General features: G+C 47.3%; 1 protein-coding gene across 2 annotated transcripts; it reads left to right on the top strand.

Moving 5' to 3' along the window:
- The first annotated feature begins 5,676 nt into the window (after window positions 1–5,676).
- nucks1a (nuclear casein kinase and cyclin-dependent kinase substrate 1a) lies at window positions 5,677–18,821 on the top strand. Of its 2 annotated transcripts, none has more exons than XM_080551306.1 (8): window positions 5,677–5,912; window positions 9,489–9,538; window positions 9,988–10,090; window positions 10,619–10,668; window positions 12,557–12,706; window positions 13,312–13,464; window positions 14,683–14,838; window positions 16,734–18,821. In XM_080551306.1, the coding sequence occupies exons 1-8, from the start codon at window positions 5,896–5,898 to the stop codon at window positions 17,123–17,125; spliced, it is 1,071 nt and encodes a 356-aa protein (XP_080407432.1). In that variant the 5' UTR covers window positions 5,677–5,895; the 3' UTR covers window positions 17,126–18,821. The 2 variants fall into 2 exon arrangements, with proteins under 2 accessions (XP_080407432.1, XP_080407431.1); XM_080551305.1 differs by having other exon boundaries at window positions 9,985–10,090.
- The last annotated feature ends 1,907 nt before the right edge of the window (window positions 18,822–20,728 follow it).

Below are 20,728 nucleotides of genomic sequence, written 5' to 3'. Positions count from 1 at the left end.
GGGGCGGGGGCTGGGGGGCGGGGGGGGGGGGGGGTATGGATGGACAGATGATGATGAATGACGGATTTAGAGGAGAGGAGGAAAAAGAAGAAACTCTCTCACCTGGTTCCCATAGCAACAGGCCTAGCTAGCTGCTCCTCTCTCTCTCTCTCTCTCTCTCTCTCCGGCGTGTTCCCTGAGTGAAGAGGCAGAGCTCCGTCTGATCTGACGGAGGAGAGAGAGAGAGAGAAGGAGAGAGAAGGAGGAGAGAGAGAGAAAGAGAGAGAGAAGGAGGAGAGAGAGAGAGAGAAGGAGAGAGAGAGAGAGAGAGAGAGAGAAGGAGGAGAGAGAGAGAGAGAGAAGAAGAAGAAGACATGTATTTTTAAAGCCAGGTTCCCATTTTCGTGTGTCTACAAACCCACAGGGTCTCCCAGCGGAGCCTTCCTTCCCTCCCCAAGTGTGTTTCACATACGTGACCAGAATGTTGTGTGTTGTGTTATGTTATTCGCTAGCGTCGCGTTATTATGAGCCATGCTTTGGGTTTGAGTTTAGTCTACTGGTGTGTTTGTTGTGTATTAGTGTATCATGGTGTGTGTGTTTGTTGTGTGTTAGTGTATCATGGTGTGTGTGTTTGTTGTGTATTAGTGTATCAGGGTGTGTGTGTTTGTTGTGTATTAGTGTATCATGCATTAGGATGTGTGTTTGTTGTGTGTTAGTGTATCATTCATTAGGATGCAGGGGTTTGGTAGGTCAAAATGGAGGACGGGTGGTCAGATGGGCGTCTCTGCTCATGACCGTGAACTGATCTACACCTCTGGTCTGATCTGATCTACACCTCTGGTCTGATCTACACCTCTGGTCTGATCTACGCCTCTGGTCTGATCTACGCCTCTGGTCTGATCTACACCTCTGGTCTTCCTGTGGCTACTGGGTTAGACTGCAGCAGCAATACTGCAGCATTGCAACAGCACCAAGGCCAGGGGTAACTATGGACAGGGGTAGTTATGGGCAGGGGTAGATAGTTATGGACAGAATGATGTAGGTAGTTAAAACATTTCCTTTCCTCAGAATGTTGAATTGCTGAATGTTGAATCTCATTTTTGTATTCCCTGTATGTCCATTGATGAATGACTGATAACTTAAAAGGCCTCAATTATGTTATTTACAGTTTTGGAACAATTCAGGAACATTTTTCAAAAGTAAAATCAATAGAATATGTTGGAGAGCGAGAAATGCACATTAGAGGCATCTGGAGTTATTAAAATGTTTATGATCAACATGATTTTATCATTCCAACATGAACAAATATAAAACGCATTCAAGCTTCATTCAGAAATAGAACACAAAGCACATAAGCTTAAAGGGCCAATCTGGGGGGTGTTCCAACAGTGTTGCTAAAGGAAAATCCAGGCTTATTATGATACATTTGGCGGGACTTGGATTGGTACATCCATTATTATTTTTTTACTTTGGAATAGCCCTTGATTCTTGAAGAATGTAACTTATAAATGCCTTTTGATTGATTGATTGATTGAAAACTTTATTAGAAGATTTGCAGAAGTAGGTACATGAAAGTACATATTACATACAAGGTCAACTAACAGGATAAAAACCCAAGAAAGCCACTGGCTTATTTCAATTGGGGTCCTTGAGCTTAGTTCAACTGTCTTAGCCTAAAATATAACTTATAATATAACAGAAGAAACACACTGGGCGAGGACTTTCCCTTGGGTCTTCTGAACTTCCCCTTCAGAGCCTGGCTACCAGAGCCCAAATATCAAACCACCAAACCAGAAACAGAACCAACCAAACTCCAGATCCCCAAAACAAGAACAGCAAGATACAAAACATCACCATCCCATTCTGTACAGGACTCCTGAACGCCCAATAACACAGGATGAACGTTTTAGCCTGTTAGCCTCACCCACCACCGCCAGAGACTGTGTTGATAAATCCTCAAGATTCACTAAGTTATTGTCACTGTTTTTATCCAAAATTGTGTTTTATATTTTTATGTTGTATTTCATTGATGTTGACGTGACTGTAAATATCCTTGTATTTCAGTTTCACAAACTGCAAAAAGAATATTCAATAAAGAAACTTGAAACTTGAACTGTGTGTTCATCCATTGCTTGTTAACAACGTAACTGTAAACAAACTATGTACAGCTTTAGAACATGGTTCAAACTATTATTCTGATCTCATGGACGGTCGGTCCTTGTATTTGTATTTGAGTGTGTTTACATTTCAGAAATATAAAGTGGAGGGGAGAACGTTTTGTTGTCGTATGAATCCCAGATCGTCCCTTTAACAAGGAGGATAAAGAAAACAGATGGAGTAAATAAAAACAAAGGAGAATAATAAAAGTATTACAGCACATGGTCGTTCAAACAGTAGAAACACAACAATGACCAAGGATATCCATGTCAATCTCTAAAGACAACTCATTCTTTAGTAGTGATGTTCATCTGTAAGCTGCTGATGGGCATGTTAGCACTCTGAGATTCTTTTGAATGGAAAATGCAATACAAATAAAATGCATTATTATTATTATTATTATTATTATTATTATTATTATTATTATTATTATTATTATTATGTTGTTGTTGTTGTTGTTGTCCCTGAGGCATCATCCATGTCCTTCTATCCTCGTCATTTAAGAACCTGGGGGGTATTCCGTCAACATCGCTAAAGGAAAATCCAGACTTATTTTGACAAGTCTCGAGATAAACCTGGATTTTTTTTATACATCTTGTGAGAGACTGATCAGAATAAGCCTGGATTTTCCTTTAGCAACGTTGATGGAATACCCCCCTGTTAGTGGTGGTTGAAGTGACTCCCTCCTCCATGAAGACATGAAACTCTCTGTCTGTTCAACACGTGTGCCTTCCTGAGAGAGACGCGTTCATATTGTAATACTAACACTAATCTAATCTAACACTCTCTATTGAAACGACAGTACATTGTCATTATCAGCACACTGGACACAGCTGTAATATCGTTAGCCCTCATATAGCATAATTGCCTACGTCATATTTTGGCCAAATTGAGATATTGAGATATCTGCCTACCTCTACTCTCCTGACACTGCTGATTCACTGGGCATTATTGCATTATCTATGCCATCAGCCTATCAGAATGCTTGGTACATTCCAAAACCACTATCTGCCCAAGTCATCTCTTTGACATAGGCGTTTTTTCACACTACATAAAGATGGCTCGGCTGACCACAAGTGAAGCACGACTCATAGCAATATGAGGCTAACCATATGAAAGACATTTAGGCCCAAACAAACAATACATGAAATTGAAGGCAGGGATGAATGGATGAATAGGACTTTGGCCTTGAACATCACATGAATCAGTCTGTGTTTTACTCTGAGAAGGATAGGAAGGATAGGAAGGGTAGGGAAGGGAAGGGAGGGAAGGGAGGGTAGGGAGGGTAGGAAGGGAAGGGAGGGTAGGGAGGGTAGGAAGGGAAGGGAAGGGAGGGTAGGGATGGTAGGAAGGGATGGGAAGGGAGGGTAGGGAGGGTAGGAAGGGAGGGTAGGGAGGGTAGGAAGGGAAGGATAGGAAGGGTAGGGAAGGGAAGGGAGGGAAGGGAGGGTAGGGAGGGTAGGAAGGGAAGGGAGGGTAGGGAGGGTAGGAAGGGAAGGGAAGGGAGGGTAGGGATGGTAGGAAGGGATGGGAAGGGAGGGTAGGGAGGGTAGGAAGGGAGGGTAGGGAGGGTAGGAAGGGAAGGGTAGGGAGGGTAGGGAGGGTAGGAAGGGAAGGGAGGGTAGGAAGGGAAGGGAAGGGAGGGTAGGAAGGGAAGGGAAGGGAAGGGAGGGAAGGGAGGGAAGGGAGGGTAGGAAGGGAAGGGAGGGTAGGGAGGGAAGGGAGGGAAGGGAGGGTAGGAAGGGAGGGTAGGAAGGGAAGGGAGGGTAGGAAGGGAAGGGAGGGTAGGAAGGGAAGGGAGGGTAGGAAGGGAAGGGAGGGTAGGAAGGGAAGGGAGGGTAGGGAGGGTAGGAAGGGAAGGGATGGGAGGGTAGGGAGGGTAGGAAGGGAAGGGAAGGGAAGGGAAGGGAGGGTAGGGAGGGTAGGGAGGGAAGGGAAGGGAAGGGAAGGGAAGGGAAGGGAAGGGAGGGTAGGGAGGGAAGGGAGGTTAGGAAGGGAAGGGAGGGTAGGGAGGGTAGGAAGGGAAGGGAAGGGAGGGTACGGAGGGTAGGGAGGGTAGGAAGGGAAGGGAGGGTAGGGAGGGTAGGAAGGGAAGGGAAGGGAGGGTAGGGATGGTAGGAAGGGATGGGAAGGGAGGGTAGGGAGGGTAGGAAGGGAAGGGAAGGGAAGGGAGGGTAGGAAGGGAAGGGAAGGGAGGGAAGGGAGGGAAGGGAGGGTAGGAAGGGAAGGGAGGGTAGGGAGGGAAGGGAGGGAAGGGAGGGTAGGAAGGGAGGGTAGGAAGGGAAGGGAGGGTAGGAAGGGAAGGGAGGGTAGGAAGGGAAGGGAAGGGAGGGTAGGAAGGGAAGGGAAGGGAGGGTAGGGTAGGAAGGGAAGGGAGGGTAGGGAGGGTAGGAAGGGAAGGGATGGGAGGGTAGGGAGGGTAGGAAGGGAAGGGAAGGGAGGGTAGGGAGGGTAGGGAGGGAAGGGAAGGGAAGGGAAGGGAGGGTAGGGAGGGTAGGGAGGGAAGGGAGGGTAGGAAGGGAAGGGAGGGTAGGGAGGGTAGGAAGGGAAGGGAAGGGAGGGTAGGAAGGGAAGGGAAGGGAGGGTAGGGAGGGTAGGGAGGGTAGGAAGGGAAGGCCTACACACACGTCCTCTAAAAACATCTCAGTGCAACTCACCGATTCGTCCTAAGAAGCTCTTCGCCTCTGAAGACTGAAGAGTGTTGAATGACAAGACACAATGTGCCACCACAGCTGAACACAGGACAGACAGGGTCGATAGAGAGACCTTCCAATGCTCTAGTCACGCCAGCGCTCTTCATATCAACATGTTACAGAGGCAAGCAGGCCTGTTGACACCAACACTACCTTTGTTCCTGACACCACGGTTAGGGTTAGCCTACGGCAGGGGGAAAGCTATGTCAAATCTGACTCTGTGCCACATGTTTTTGGTGTTTAAATGTAATTTCATAACAAGAAAGGTGTTTGTATAGAAAATATGAGAGAAGGTGCAAATATTGTGCACTCATGTAGGCTAGGCCTGGCCTCTCTGCTGAGGGGTTGGCTGAGAGAGGTCCAGAGATATTACAGAGAGCTCTGGGTCGTAGGGTTAGGGCCACAATCCCCTGTGGACAAATCATTAAATTCCTGTTCAATGTTCACTGTTTGGCCATGTACTTGATGCTATCTATTTTAAGTGGGGGGTGGCCGTTAATATTTCCCAAAACTAAACATTGTGGTCAGATTTAGGACACAAACTTGGGAATTGGGCCTCTTTTTTTGTTTTCTTAAACAGTGCCGACTCAACCTACCGCTTAAAGGGGGAGGGTAAAAACTGGGTTAGAACACTGGCTTCGATTGGCAACCACACCCTCCAACGGGAACGGGGGATGATCATTCGAACTGGCCAATGGCAGCGCTGTACTCCCGCGGCCCTCCAATCCGGGCTAGGGCTGTGGGCGGTGGCCAGTCACAGTCAACCCCCCCAGGCTAGGTTGCGCACCAAGGGCTGCAGTTTCAGTTTGTTTTATTCACCATTTTGAGTAGCTGAAGGTACAAAAAATATAAACTCAAAATAAAACGCTTTGGGAATTTGTAACAATTTTTATTTTTAGTTTAGGCCGTGGGGAGTGCGCGTCGGGAGTCTCGTTTTGCAGACATTTTGGAGTTGCAAGAAAAACAGGAGGATTTTATTTTTTATTCCCCTTCTTTTCTCTTCTCTCCATTCCTCTCCTCCTTCTCCTCCCTCCATTCTGAGCCTCCACAGTCGTTTTCTGCAGACATGTCCAGACCAGTGAGGTAAGGTTTGCATTGCTTCTCCTCTCTCCCCTGTGCCTTTTATAACCCGCACATGCACGAACACGCACGTCTAACCATTAATCTATCTTGTTGCAACATTGTAAAAAATTTTCCCAGTTTAATCGGATGGGAAAATGGTTACATTGTTGCATTTGTGTGTGTTTTTCCTGGAGCGCTCGAGCCCCCGTGCACAGTGATCGGAGCATGCACGAGCCCTCTTGCAGTATGAGTATGTCCTGTATGCACCGTGCCTCCATGTCTGTCTGGGGGGAGAGAGAGAAATGCGCCTTGAACCAGTAAAATGTGTCTGTCTGTCTGTGCATCTGGTGTGAATCATCATGCCCTCGGAAAAAACAACCAAGATCCTTCTCGATGCATCGTTTGCATTTAACATGTGATTCTGGGGTTTATTTAGCTGGTTATTTAGGAGAGTGTAAGACTAAGGGCTTGTGCAATGGCCTGGGTGATCATGCTTCTATCTCTAGGTTATATACGGGTTAGAGAATATGGCCACCCCCCATTCATACACAGTCAGTAAGGCGCTGAAAACGCTCCTGATAAAAATGGAGGTGTAGGTTTGCCCCCCTTGCTCAACACAGCCAGTGTGTGTGTGTGTGTGTGTGTGTCCACCATGGCTTAGCTAATCCGTTCATGTTTGATTTTTGTTTTGTGCACAGTTGTACGATTACATGTGATCTGATCTGGGGGGCTACGGGGGGGGGGCAGGTTGGGTTGTGTGGAGAGAGAGAAGGAGGAGGAGGGAGGAGAAAGGGAGAGAGAGAGAGTAGGGGGGGGAGACGATCGGCAGTAAATGAATCCTGTTTTAGTGACGTCAGGAGGGGGGCGGGGCTGAATCCTGTTTTAGTGACGTCAGGAGGGGGCGGGTCACCCCCCCTCCTTCTCCGTCTGAAACATCCGACGGGGGGAAATGATCTTTATTATTTCAGCGAAGGTTTAAACGCCAGATCAATCAACTCGGATGTGAACCCGCATGGTTAGAAACTGTTGATCACGATGGCCGCAACATGTGTGGGAACAATGTAACCAGCAGCGCTGCAAGTTGATCTCGCAACAAAGTAGGAATGTGGCGGCGATGATGTTGCCCCTCCCCCTTTCCCCCCCCTTTCCCTCCCTTTCCCTCCCCTCCCCCCCCCTTTCCCTCCCCTCCCCCTTTCCCTCGCTCCCCCCCTACCTTTCCCTCCCCTCCCCCCTTTCCCTCCCCTCCCCCCTTCCCCTCCCCTCCCCTACCCTCCCCCCTTTCCTTCCCCCCTTTCCCTCCCTTCCCCTACCCTACCCTCCCCCCTTTCCCTCTCACCTATGTTGTACCCACGCCCCCCCCATCTAAGACACAACCAACGTGAATTTATTTTTGACGTCATCATGTTTGATTGATTGATTGAATACTTTATTAGAAGATTTGCAGAAGTAGGTACATGAAAGTACATATTACATACAAGGTCAACTAACAGGATAAAAACCCAAGAAAGCCACTGGCTTATTTCAATTGGGGTCCTTGATGTTCACATTTAGACAGCATGCAGCGATCAAACGGGGACACCATCGCCTGGGGGGGGGGGGACTGTGTGTCCGAGGCCTTAACCAATAGCTGTGGTCTGGTGGGGGTCAGCCAGCCAGCTCTGGTAATCTAACCGTTTGTAAACGGGTTTATAGCCCTTCTCCCCCCCACACCCCCTGACTTGATCTTCGAACCATGTGTGGTAGGAGTGGTATAATGACAATCACAGAATGCTTGGAGTGACTTGCTTGGAATGCCATTCCTCAAGTGTGTTCCAAGTTGTGTGTGTGTTGGGGGTAGGAGGGGGGGTGGGGGGGGGGGGGTAGGGGAGTGATCTCATGGTATGCGTTACATCTCAGAATGTGTGTGTGTGTGTGCAGTGCACACGCATGCTCTCTCAGGGTGTGTGTTACAGTACGTATGTGAGCCGCGGTCAACTGTGTTGTCACCTGAAGCCACAGTGTGTGTGTGTGTGTGTGTGCGTGTGTCTCTGTGTGTGTGTGTGTGTGTGTGTGTGTGTGTCTCTGTGTGTGTGTGTCTCTGTGTGTGTGTGTGTGTGTGTGTGTGTGTGTCTCTGTGTGTGTCTTCAACCTTCTCTCCACTCTCCCAAATGAGCCCTGGATACTGTAGATGACAGACCAGTTTACCGCCCACCTCCCCTCCACCCCACCCCCACGTTGAGAGACATTAGCCCATCGGTGTAAGACCGCTGCTTTTGAATACACTTTGGAATCGCTGATACACGGCCATCTGAAGTGTTTGGGGTGGGGGGCTGGTGGTGAGGGGGGGGGGGTTACAGAGGTGTGAGACACTGAGACACAGTCAACCGTGTTTGGGGAGGGGTTATAGAGGTGTGAGACACAGTCCACCGTGCGAGGGACCTGAGAGTGTCTGTCTTGTGTCTGAAGGGTGCTAACACTCTCCAACCAGGGTTGCCAGATGGGATTGACAATTTCCAGCCCAACCACAGCCTAAAAAACACAGAATCCACCCAAAACCAACCCTAAACATATATGCCCCCCAAATGTTATTTCTCCAGCCCAAACCGGCCCAGATGCTTTTTTTTTTCCGTCCACCGTCATCAAAAGTAGTCCAATTGGGCTGGAATCCGCCCAATCTGGCAACACTGTCTCCAACAGGCAGTTGGGCCTGTTGGGCAGCACAGCACACCTGTGGCAGGACACACACCAACAGATATTACTTACTGAAATGAACATCGGGCTAATTTAAAAACCCTTTTCAAGCACCTTGATATCACAGCAGAGTGCTCTCTCTCTCTCTCTGTGTGTGTATTGCCTAAACGTAGATAAAGGCCGACAGCCTTTGGTAAGTTGCCCTACCTTGTGGCAACAAGCCACGCGGTTCGTGATTATGCATTTTTTTTAATTGAGCCCAATTGGATTGTCTTAATTGGGGCTTTATGGTGCCAAAATGGCAGCCATTACAGGTTGTAGCTGCTTCTGAATGAGGCTCGGGCGGCAGCTGCCTCCGTCGTTGTGATGACTCTCTCGTAACACCTCATTGATATCTAGTACCGCAGTTCATATGAATGGGAAACGGACTGACTCATATAGCCGCCTTTATCCAAAGCGCTTTACAACGGCCTCTCATTCACCCATTCACACCCACATACACACACACCGATGGCGAGGTAGGCAAGCTACCATGCAAGGCGCCGGCCGGCCCCGCTCACTGGGAGCAATTTGGGGTTCAGTGTCTTGCCCGAGGACACTTCGACATGTGGCCGGCCGGGGCTCGAACCGCCGATCTGCCAACCTTGCGATAGTTAGACGGCGGCTCCTCTACCTCCTGAACCACAGCCGCCACAGCCTCCCCTCTTCAGATTGATCCAACCAGAGGACATCAGATAGTTGTGCAGCGGCCTCGTCTCTGCGCCGAGGTTAGCAGACTGACAGGTGGAGGGATGGGTTGGTGCTGGCTGCTGGTGCAGCTGAGGGAGCTGGGAGTTTGAGTTGATGTCTTCCTCCAGTCGACTGTACCAGGAAGGGGAATGTGAGTGTCTGATCTCTGATTGGCTGTTGTTTCTCTTCACTCCGCAGGAACAGGAAGGTGGTGAACTACTCGCAATTTCAGGAGTCTGATGAAGCAGGTGAGCCAGAGATCATGTGTAGAGGCGGAGTGTGTGTGTGTGTGTGTGTGTGTGTGTGTGTGTGTGTGTGATTAATGTTGCGTTCTTAGTAGATGAGGAGTGTGTGTGTGTGTGTGTGTGTGTGTGTGATTAATGTTGCGTTCTTAGTAGATGAGGAGTGTGTGTGTGTGTGTGTGATTAATTGTGCGTTCTTAGTAGATGAGGAGTGTGTGTGTGTCTGTAGCCCCTTTTCGCTCTGTAGATGAGATGTGTGTGTGTGTGTGTGTGTGTGTGTGTGTGATTAATGTTGCGTTCTTAGTAGATGAGGAGTGTGTGTGTGTGTATATATTAATTGTGTGTTCTTAGTAGATGAGTGTGTGTGTATATATACATATTAATTGTGCATTCTTAGTAGATGAGGAGTGTGTGTATATATATATATATGTATATTAATTGTGCGTTATTAGTAGATGAGGAGTATGGGAGAAACTCAGACAAGCCTAAGAAGATCCGTGCCGCGCCCCCCCGCGAGATAAAGCACAAGCGATCGAAGAAGGACTCGCAGGAGGACAGGTGAGCCCTGATGCATGATGGGAGATGGAGTCCAGAAAGGCTGTTACCTCTCTGGTAGACCACCAGATGTGTGACAGCGGCTGGCGAAAGCGGGAACAGGTCGGCAACCAATCAAAATGTTCAGACTTTTATTTAGAAAAATAGTAAATAAACGTCAACGTTGTTTGAACATTCGGTGGGTCGCCGACTGGTTCCCGCTTTCACCAGCTGCCGTCACACATCCCATAACTCATCTGTTCACCGAGGCCTCGGCCCCTAGTCTAGTTTTGTCACTGTTTTTTCCTTTTTTTCTGTTGACTGTCTGACTTTCTGTCTGTAAATTCTATAAAGCGTCCGTGGGTTTGTGAAAGGCACTATATAAAACCAAGTTATTATTATTATTATTATTATTATTATTATTATTGTTATTATTATTATTATTATTATTATGTATTAGAGAGTCCTCTGCTCTTGAGTAACTGTTTCCCAGAATCCCCTGTGTTTCCCAGACCCCCCTGCCTCTCTACTGACACCAAGTCTTTGTTTCAGTGAGGACTCTGATGACAAACTCTCCAAAAAATCCAAAAATGATTCAGCAGGTAAGAAGATACCCTTCTGATACACAACATCTAATTACACAACTACATCTAACTTAGGGCCCTTCTGGTACACAACATCTGACTCCGGGGTGCAACGACACGTTTCCTGAAACTGATCTAAATCAGCGTGTATCTGAAAATCACAGATAGAAAAATAGCACGGATATGCAGGTTTTTTTTCTGCATGTCGTTAAATAAAGCAGAGTGCTGCTTCAGTCTGACCTACCAATTACATTTCACCTCAACTACGAGCTAGGAGCTAACAGCTACGAGCTAACAGCTAGGAGCTAACACCAACCACTGAGACTGACTCCCAGGAGCGTGAGGAACATCAATCAATGCGTGAAGTGAGAACTTGTCCAACAGCCTCAAAATGTCTGACAGCTCAGAGACAATCCATGAGCGTCACACGCACAGTTTCGGGTGTCGCAACAGAATATCGGTATCTCTAAAACACTGAGACGATCGTACGTAAAAATGTACTTTCTGACTTTGTCGGAAACCTGCCATCGCAGCGGAATTCTAATACTAATATAAGCCCCCGAAATGGATTGCAGTGTCGGACACTAGCTGCGGAGTTAATGCATATGCACACGATTAGAAGAGACAGCCTCCAAAAAGACAGAATGGCAAAAAAAAATCTGTGAGGAGTCCACTCCCCTAAAACCCCCCTGGCATATGCACACGCAGCATCAGATGAAATATGTCTTTCAAGGGCATCTCATTCCCTGATTGGTGTCCATTAAACATCGTCATTACAACCATTAGGAAGGTTCCAGAAAGCTTGATGTATGTTTCACACTGGACCTTTTTAATACATGGAACTAACGTTGATGAAATGTTAACGGTATGGTATTTAATCGTATAGTTTTTTGGGGGTATTTTGTATCTTATTGAAGCCCACGTTTCTAGATACATTTGATTGTATTTTATTTAGGGATCCCCATTAGAAGCACACAGATGTTCCTCTAGTCTTCCTGGGGTCCTGAACATACAAAGTACAGACAATACAAAAGATTAAAAAGACACTCAGTCAAGCCAATTGTCTAAAGCAAAAACATAGAGTACGAGACTATAACTGACAATCGCCATACCGATTGTGAGCAACACCGATATGTGGAATAATCAGGTACAACCAATTGTACAGCAGTCCAGGTATAATCAATTGTACAACAGTACAACTAAGCTCACAAGATGAAGAGAAACGTGTGTAAACAGCTAGACAAAAGAAAGAGTTAGACCTGGAATATTTAAAATACCATATTGTCATATTCAAAAACAACAGTCTGAATATTAATTATTAAAATGAGCCTATTATTGGATCATCCTGAACGGGGAAGATCCAACAGGTTGTTTATGCTCAATTTGGAGCTTGGGGAAACAGCAATGAGAAGTAGTGGATGGGGGTGGGGGTGGGGCCAGAGGTGGAGTTTGAGGTAAAAGGGAGGGGCCAGGGGTGGGGTTTGAGGTAAAGGGGAGGGGCCAGTGGTGGGGTTTGAGGTAAAGGGGAGTGGCCAGGGGTGGGGTTTGAGGTAAAGGGCAGGGGCCAGAGGCAGGGTTTGCGGTAAAGGGGAGGGGCCACAGGTGGGTTTTGGGGTAAAGGGGAGGGGCCAGAGGTGGAGTTTGGGGTAAAGGGGAGGGGCCAGAGGTGGAGTTTGGGGTAAAGGGGAGGGGCCAGAGGTGGGGTTTGAGGTAAAGGGGAGGAGCCAGAGGTGGAGTTTTGGTGTAAAGGGGAGGGGCCAGAGGTGGGGTTTGAGGTAAAGGGGAGGGGCCAGAGGCGGGGTTTGCAGTAAAGGGGTGGAGTCAGAGGTGGGGTTTGAGGGGAGGGGGCTTGGGGCCTAGTAAAAGGAAAGGGACTAGAGCCTAACGCTTCTCTGCTTGGCCGCAGACGACTTTGGCAGCGATGAAGACAACGACTTTGGAACGGGGGATGACGAGGATGGAGGGAGCGACTACGAAGCTAAACGAGGGAAGAAGGGGAAGAAAGCCAAGGTGGAGAAGCCCGCCAAGAAGACGCCGAAGAGGAAACGGCCCGCAGGTAGGAGCCGCCCGATTGGCTGTCAACGTTTCAGACATTTTAGACATTTATCCTTTATCCAGTGCGACTTATAAACAAGTACATTTGTCTAAGTAAGTAAAGCTTTATATAGCACCTTTCATACAAGAAATGCAGCTCAAAGTGCTTTACAACAGGGATAAAAAGATAAAGTGAATATAAAAGCAAGGGAAGTGAATCGTCTATTCATCAGTCATGATAAGAAACAGTAATCTATGCTAGGTCTAGGGGTCGTTGGCAGTCACAATGCTAGAAGAATTATTTTATTTTTATTTTTTTACAGTACAGAAACTGTACAGGGGGGTAGAGGGATGAAGAGGTCTGTAGGAGGGACATTCAAGATGTAGCCTGAAGAGACAGTTTTTTTTTAGAATTGTTCAGGGACAAATCAAGACTGTGTTTGTGTGTGTAGATGACACCTAACCATGTATCTATGTGTGCGTCCGTGTGTGTGTGCCCGCCCGTTTGTGTGTCTGTATGTCTGCCCGCCCCTGTGTGTGTGTGTGTGTGTGTGTGTGTGTGTGTGTGTGTGTGTGCCCGTGTGTGTGCCCGTGTGTGTGTGTGTGCGTGCTTGCCCGTGTGCGTAGACGACAGCGACGACGAGAAGGAGGTGAGTCGTAAGGTGCGCACGGTGCGCCAGGCCGCCACCAAGGCCGTGTCCAAACAGAGAGAGATCCTCCTGGGGGACGCCGGCAGCGAGGACGAGGAGCACGACGAGCAGGAGGAGGCCTACAAAGACCGTAAGTCTGACCCCTGACCCCTACATCCCCTGACCCCTACACCCCCTGACCCCTACACCCCCTGACCTCTACACCCCCTGACCCCTACACCCCCTGACCCCTACACCTCTACACCCACTGACCCCTACACCCCCTGACCCCTACACCCACTGACCTACACCCCCTGACCCCTACACCCCCTGACCACTGACCCCTACACCCACTGACTATGTTTAAGATGCTGCGCCTAGGAACCTTTGTTCAGTAAAGTCTGTGTACAACCAGGACAGGTGAAAGGCTTACCCCACCCCCACTTTGTACATGTGTGCTGCTCGACAGTGTATTAATAGTAATAATAATAATAATATCTTGGTTTTATATAGCGCCTTTCACAAACCCAAGGACGCTTTACAGAATTTACAGACAGAAAGTCAGACAGACAGAACGGAAAAAACCCAAAGAGACAGTGTCAGCGACAAAACTAGACTAGGGGCCAAAGGCCTTGGTGAACAGATGGGTTTTAAGGGCTGATTTGAAGGAGTCCAGGGTAGGGGGGGGGGCGTTGAGAATCACTGTGGGGAGAGAGTTCCAGAGGGGGGGTGCTGCCACACTTTTAGCTATGTTATGTGATCGACTACAGAAGACTTTCAGTAAAGTTCCTAAACTGGATTACATGTCTGCGTGGATTAATTACCACTCAGGTTACAAGAATCCAGATGTCCCACTGACCTGTACACCGGCCGCCACACACACCACAACCCTACATAGTCCACAAATGACATTTTTTACATTTACATTTTTGCCATTTAGCAGACGCCTTATTCCAAAGCGACTTACGATCAATACATTTGGCTGAGTAAGTGAATCAACTTATCCACCAGTCGTAGCAGGAAAAAGTAATCTATGCTCAGGCCTGGGGCCATTGGCAGTCGTCGTGCTAGAAGGAAGTTTCTTTTTATTATTATTGACACAGGAGAAACAGTACAGGGGGGTAGTAGGTGTCTCACATTACACTGGACCTAACAAACATGACTTTACGTGGACTGTTTTCCCCAAGCAAACCCCATGATGGTGATGGTGGTGGTGATGATGATGATGATGATGATGATGGTGGTGGTGATGATGATGAAGATAGTAGTGGTGACGATGGTGATGATGATGAAGGTGATGATGATGATGATGGTGGTGATGATGGTGACTATTATGATGATGATGACGGTCACCTTCTTCTCTCTGCAGCTGACGAGTCAGGCAGTGATGAAGACTTCATGGCGGAGGATGACGATGACAGCGACTACGGACGCTCTAAGAAGCGCAGCGCCAAGAAGGTGATCAGACGCGGTCGACCCGAGAGGAAGGAGAAGAAGTCCCCCAAGCCCCGGCTAAAGGCTACAGGTGCGACCTTTGACCTTGTTTAACCCCAGCTAGAGTACGCCATACGGCTCACGCCTGTGCGGTCCCTGAGATTAATTAATTAATTTAATTAATCGAATTAATTAATAAAAATAATTTAATTAATTTTGCCATTTAGCAGACGCTTTTATCCAAAGCGACTTACAATTACGAATTACAGGGATATTCCCCCTGGAGTAACTGAGGGCTAAGTGCCTTACCCAAGGGCACACTAGTAGTGGTGTGGCTTCAGGCGGGATTTGAACTCACAACCTTCCGATCACAAGTCCAACTCACTATCCACTAGACCACCACATTAACATTTACATTCTCGGGCATTTAGCATTTAGCAGACTCCTTACAGTTGACTAAGTAAGTGAATCATCTCTCTACCTGTCATAGCAGGAACAAGTGCTGAACATAAACTATGCTCAGGCCTCCGGCCATTGGCAGTCGTTGTGCTAGAAGAAGGAAGAGATTTATTTATTTATTATTCTTTTTAAAAATCTTTATTTATTTTTTTGCCTAAATATCTGAAACACCTCTCCGACACCTGAAAGGGGAGTTGTCAGGGTTCCCACGGGTCCTTGAAATCCTTGAAAGTTTGAGAATTTGAGAAAAAGAAATCAAAATAGACATGGGTCATTGAAAGTGCTTGAATTCCCCTCTCTCTCTTTTTTTTTAATTGTTGTCTGTGAGCGGATACTATTATCTAAATTGTCATCTAGATCTGTCTCAAACTATGCCGTGCTGTGTCCTTGAATTTGAGGGAATTGAGTCTTGAAAGTCCTTGAAAGGTGCTAGAATTTGATGTTTCAGAAGGTGTGGCAGGGTCTTAAAAAGCCTTAAAGTCAAAAATCCAGAAAGGATCCTAGAAATCCTAAAAAGGCCTTGAATTTCAGTTATTCGATCTAAAAATTTGATCCTGCAAGGAAATCAGTCCAACCACAAGCTGGAACCAAAAAAATTCCAATTCGCTTCCTTTTTTGTCTGTATGGCAGTGAAATCCCTAATTTCATCACCTCGAGGACAACAAAAAGCTCAAAGAGGTCTAAAAAAGGTCTTAAATTGTACTTGTTTAAACTTGTAGGAACCCTGGCGTGGGAACCCTGGTTGTGTAGGCATACTCACATTAAAGGGAAGAGCAACAGATTTCCCTAGATTAATTTTGTAACCCTTTGAGCACTAGACGAGGTTATTACGAGTTCAAAACTGCTGGAATAGATTTTTCTGAATTTCTAAGATAAAGAAGAACATTGTCCGCAAATAGGGAAATTACATGGCTTTCCTCACCCACAGCGACCCCGCTTATGTTGGGATCAGTTCTGATGGCCTCGGCCAGGGGCTCAATAAATAGTGTGAACGATAAAGGAGACAGAGGGCACCCTTGTCTGCAACCTCTGCGCACTGAAAACCCCTCAGACATCAGGCCGTTTGTATTAAAAGTGGCTATGGGATCAGAATAAATCATTTTTAGCATATTAATAAACCTAGAGCCTAAACCAAATTTTTCTAATATAGAGAACAAAAAGGGCCACTCAACTCGGTCAAAGGCCTTTTTCGGCATCCAAAGAAATGATAACCGCTGGGTTTTTATAAGTCTTAAGATAGTGTACAATATGTTCTTTCTTTTTTTAATGACACAGGAGAGGGGAGGTAGTAGATGTCTCAGGGGGGAAGTAGATGTCTCAGGAGGGACAGTGCAGGGGGGTAGTAGATGTCTCAGGAGGGACGGTTACAGTGTAGCCTGAAGAGATGGGTCTTCGGCCTCTGACGGAGTATCTGCTACATATAAACAGGGGCTAGAAATACTGTAGTTTTTAGACAGGGACAATAATACCTTGTTGGTTCGGTGTGTATGTATGCCTAACTGTCTGTTCCCCTCCTCCCCCCCCCAGTCACCCCCAGCCCCATGAAAGGAAAGGGTAAGGGTCGCCCCAGCGCAGCCAAGGCCCTGGAGAAGAGCTCGCCCAAAGAGGAGGAGGAGGAGGAAGAGGAGCCAGAGAGCCCCCTGGAAGACGAGGAGGAGGAGGAGGAGAAGGTAGAGAAGGCAGAGAAGAAGAAGGAGTCCTCTCCCGCTCCCAAGAAGTCAAAGAAGGAGCCGGCGGCGAAGGAGAAGGAGAAGAAGGAGGAGAAGGAAAAGGAGAAGGAGAAGGAGAAGGAGAAGGAGAAAGAAAAGGAGAAGGAGAAGGAGAAAGAGAAGGAGAAGGAGAAGGAAGAGGAGGAGGATGAAGAGGAGGAAGAGGAGGAGGACGGATCAGAAGAGGACGCGCCGTCCGGGGAAGACTAGAAGACGAGACCCACCGAAGCCCCGCCCCCTTCCTCTCCCTCTCCTCCTCGTCTCTCTTTCTTTATCCCCCTCTCCCTCTTTACCTTCCTCAAGTTTTTGTTTTCTTTTGTTTCTCTTTTCGTTTAGAGTTTTATTTTATTTTTTATTTTTTTGGGTTTCCGTGGTGACCTGGCTCAATGGTTTGGACTTCATGTGGTTTTATCGTTTTTCGCTTTTTTTAATTTTAATTTTTGTTTTAATCTCCCTGGCCTTCCCGGACAGACCAGGACATTGTGTCTGTGTGCATGAGAACACGTATGTGAGTGAGAGAGGGAGAAAAAGAGAGAGAGGAAGGAAGAGAGAGAGAGAGAGAGGAAGGGAGAGAGAGAGGAAGGGAGGAGGGGAGGATGTGAACATGTTTGAGAGGCTCCACCATCGCTCCATCCCCAGCTTTGCTGCTTAGCCTCATCTTTCCTGACTCTCCGGTCCTCCTCTCCTCTCCTCCTCTCTCATCCCCCTCTCTCTTCAGCAGTGGTTTTACAGGTGTTTCATCTTTCTTTGTGTGCGTGTGTGTGTGTGAATCTTTAACGGTTTTCTTCAGGCGTCGTCAGTTAGTTCGTCTCAGATCTTAGTGAGCATCCGTCCTGAGGCCTCGTCAAGAGCGCTAGTTCACTCTACAGCCGTGTGCGTGTGTGTGTGTGTGTGTGTGCGCCCATTGGTTCAGTCACTACACCTGCTGACCAACCGGAGAGGGGCCGTGCTGGAGACTCTGAGAGGGGGGGGGGCGCTATGATGTCAATGTGTATCCTGTCTGTTTTTCCCAGCGCTGTGTTTAGATAGCTTTCTCTGAGGTACCCTGTCCTCCCGCTGTAACCCCCCCCCCTCCTCCCCCCCCGCGCGCTGCTGTGCTTTTAGACACTCGAACGCATCATCATGTTTTAACAAGGTTTTACAGTCGTTGTTTTCATATGAACGGTCGGTCTCATTAAACGCTGTTTATGTCCCCGTCCCCCCATCTCCCCTCAGTGGATAGGTCATGCTCTGTTGCTCTGTGTGTTCAGGATGTGTGTCGTTTTAACACACACACACACACGCACACACACGGTCTGGTGTGTTGTGGTTAGCGGTTAGCGAACACACGCCGGGTTCAGTGTCGTATACAGAAGGGAACTGGGAGGTGGGAACCATGTCACTGCTTTCTGGACAGGCGAGTGTTTTGATCTGTAGACGTTAGTGCTCTGAGCTCTGGGCGGCAGCTCCTAGAACAGTTGATAGAGATGTTTAACTGTTTTAACGGTGTGATTCTAGAATGTTCTACGAGCCGGTTCCAGAATCAACGCAGAACCTGTCCTGTGGGGGCAGGATAGGGTGTGTTTTTATTATGGGCTGGTACTACAACCAGATATCATGCACCGGGAGGTGTGTGTGTGTGTGTGTGTGTGTGTGTGTGTGTGTGTGTCCATGTTCATGGGGTTTGTGTCCTCACTCTAAACCCTTTCCCATTGGCTGCTTATTGTTAGATATTTTGGAGGCTTTTTGGTGTGTCTCCATGCTGGGCACAACACACACTCACACACACGCACACACACACACATACACACACACACGCACACACATAACCTTGGCATGACCAGAGCCTCTCACTGTTCAACCCTTTGTGCCAGGCATCCCTGAGCCTGTTTGTTTTTTGTTTTTGACATCATTTTTTTTTCTTCTTTTTTTTTGAGTACCCCCCCAAAAAATGAATGTTTGTTTTGATTTTTTGTTTTGTTTTTAATTCTCTTCAGATTTTTTGTTTTGTAATGTTTGTTTTTTAAGAAAAAGAAATAAAATGTATCTTGATTTTAAAGAGAAAAGGCGACCCTATCCATCTGTTCTGCTGCGGTTCCACTGACCAAGTCATCCCTCCTTTCTCTCTGCTTCCCTGCTCTCATTCTCTCTCTCTCTCTCTCTCTCTCTCTCTCGCACTCATCTCATCCCCACTTCCTCACCCCCATACACACACACACACACACTACCCCCCTCCTAACTGACTGACTGACTGGGCACCCCCCAGTCCCCCTGTGTTAATATAACCTCATCAAAGTTATTTCAGAGACATTTTTTCCACCACGAGTTTTGTGGTACTGAGAATGTGTCTTTTGATCAAACAGATTCATATTGTTTTCCGCTCACTTAAAATCACTTAAAATAGGTGATTTCATGACGCCAATTGGTTTTTAGGCTAAAAACACAACTGGGCCCTTTTCATCTATTTGTGAATGCCTTAATTTCTCAGCTGGTCCTGCTAAGATGTAACGTTGGTGTGTTCGTTGGGTAGACGTGTGTTAGGAGGTAGTGTTAGTCTCATCGCCCGCCGTGTGTCTTCACTACAACCGCTAACGAGACTTGGCAAAACAAGACTAAGGGCGGCTAACGAATATGTGTTAGTCTGTCTGATCATAACGAATCGGAAGCTTTAACGAACCTGCCAGTTAGAGATCGGGTACAGAGCTTTGGGGGTGGGGTGGGGAGGGAGGGGGGTACAGAGCTTTGGGGGTGGGGTGGGGAGGGAGGGGGGTACAGAGCTTTGGGGGTGGGGTGGTGAGGGAGGGGGGTACAGAGCTTTGGGGGTGGGGTGGGGAGGGAGGGAGGGGGGTACAGAGCTTTGGGGGGGGAGTCTGACATCCAAGCAAAAAAGACAAATTAACGAATGACGGAAGTGAAAGCTGCCATTGTAATCTGGGGGATAATATTATGGATATTCTTTTTTTTAGATGTGTCAGACTAAACCATGTGTTCTTCTGTCTTCTGACCAATTCCTAATTGCTGAGCGACTGCAAAAACATAAATAAATAAAAATACAAATAAATAAATTCCCTTGAAGCTGTTTCAGCCCAGGCCCGAACCCCCAACCCCCTGGTTCTGAAACACATTCACTATTTCCCTTTTTTTCCTCTCTACTACGGTGGACAAAGTGCTTTTTATAATCTAACTCCAAATCGATCCAAACCTCCTAGTGCGCTTCAGTACATCTCAAAGGATTGAATAGGAATACAGAAGTGGGAAAGTAAATGGTTAATGTGTTCCAATCCGGTCCTTTGACTTAAGTACCTCATGAAATGGGGCTTGGGGGGGGGGTACAGGGCTCTGTTTGGACCTGGGAGGGGGTACATGGCTCTGTTTGGACCTGGGAGGGGGTACAGGGGTACAGGGCTCCGTTTGGACCTGAGAGGGGGTACAGGGCTTCTACAATGTAACGTAATGACGTCCGTGCGTCACCCGGTGTGTCTGTGCAGCGTCAGATCGTCCGAGGGCTTTGTATTGGGTCTTCCCATTAAAAACATGACCATGATGATTAAAAACAATGAATTTATGCTTTCACTCTTTCTCTCTCGTGCATTCTACAGTAATCCTTCCCTTTTTTTTTTTCTTTTTTTTTATTATGGTTTTTCTATGTACCTTAAATTGTACTGGCAATGTAAATGTAAGCAAAACAATTGTGATTCCTTACAGGTGACGACGTGGAGAAGCTTTTGTCAGTGGTGTGTTGGACAGGGAACAGCTGAACTGTTGAATCTTTTGCATGTTGTGGAAAAGTTGAGCAGCGATGAAAAAGAAAAAAAAAAGTATTAACGACAACAA

This window comes from Nansenia antarctica (genome assembly GCF_963989245.1).
Source record: "Nansenia antarctica genome assembly, contig: SCAFFOLD_238, whole genome shotgun sequence".
NCBI lineage: Eukaryota > Metazoa > Chordata > Actinopteri > Argentiniformes > Microstomatidae > Nansenia > Nansenia antarctica.
Note: the sequence above shows the minus strand (reverse complement) of the source record. Positions and strands in the feature narration are given on the sequence as shown.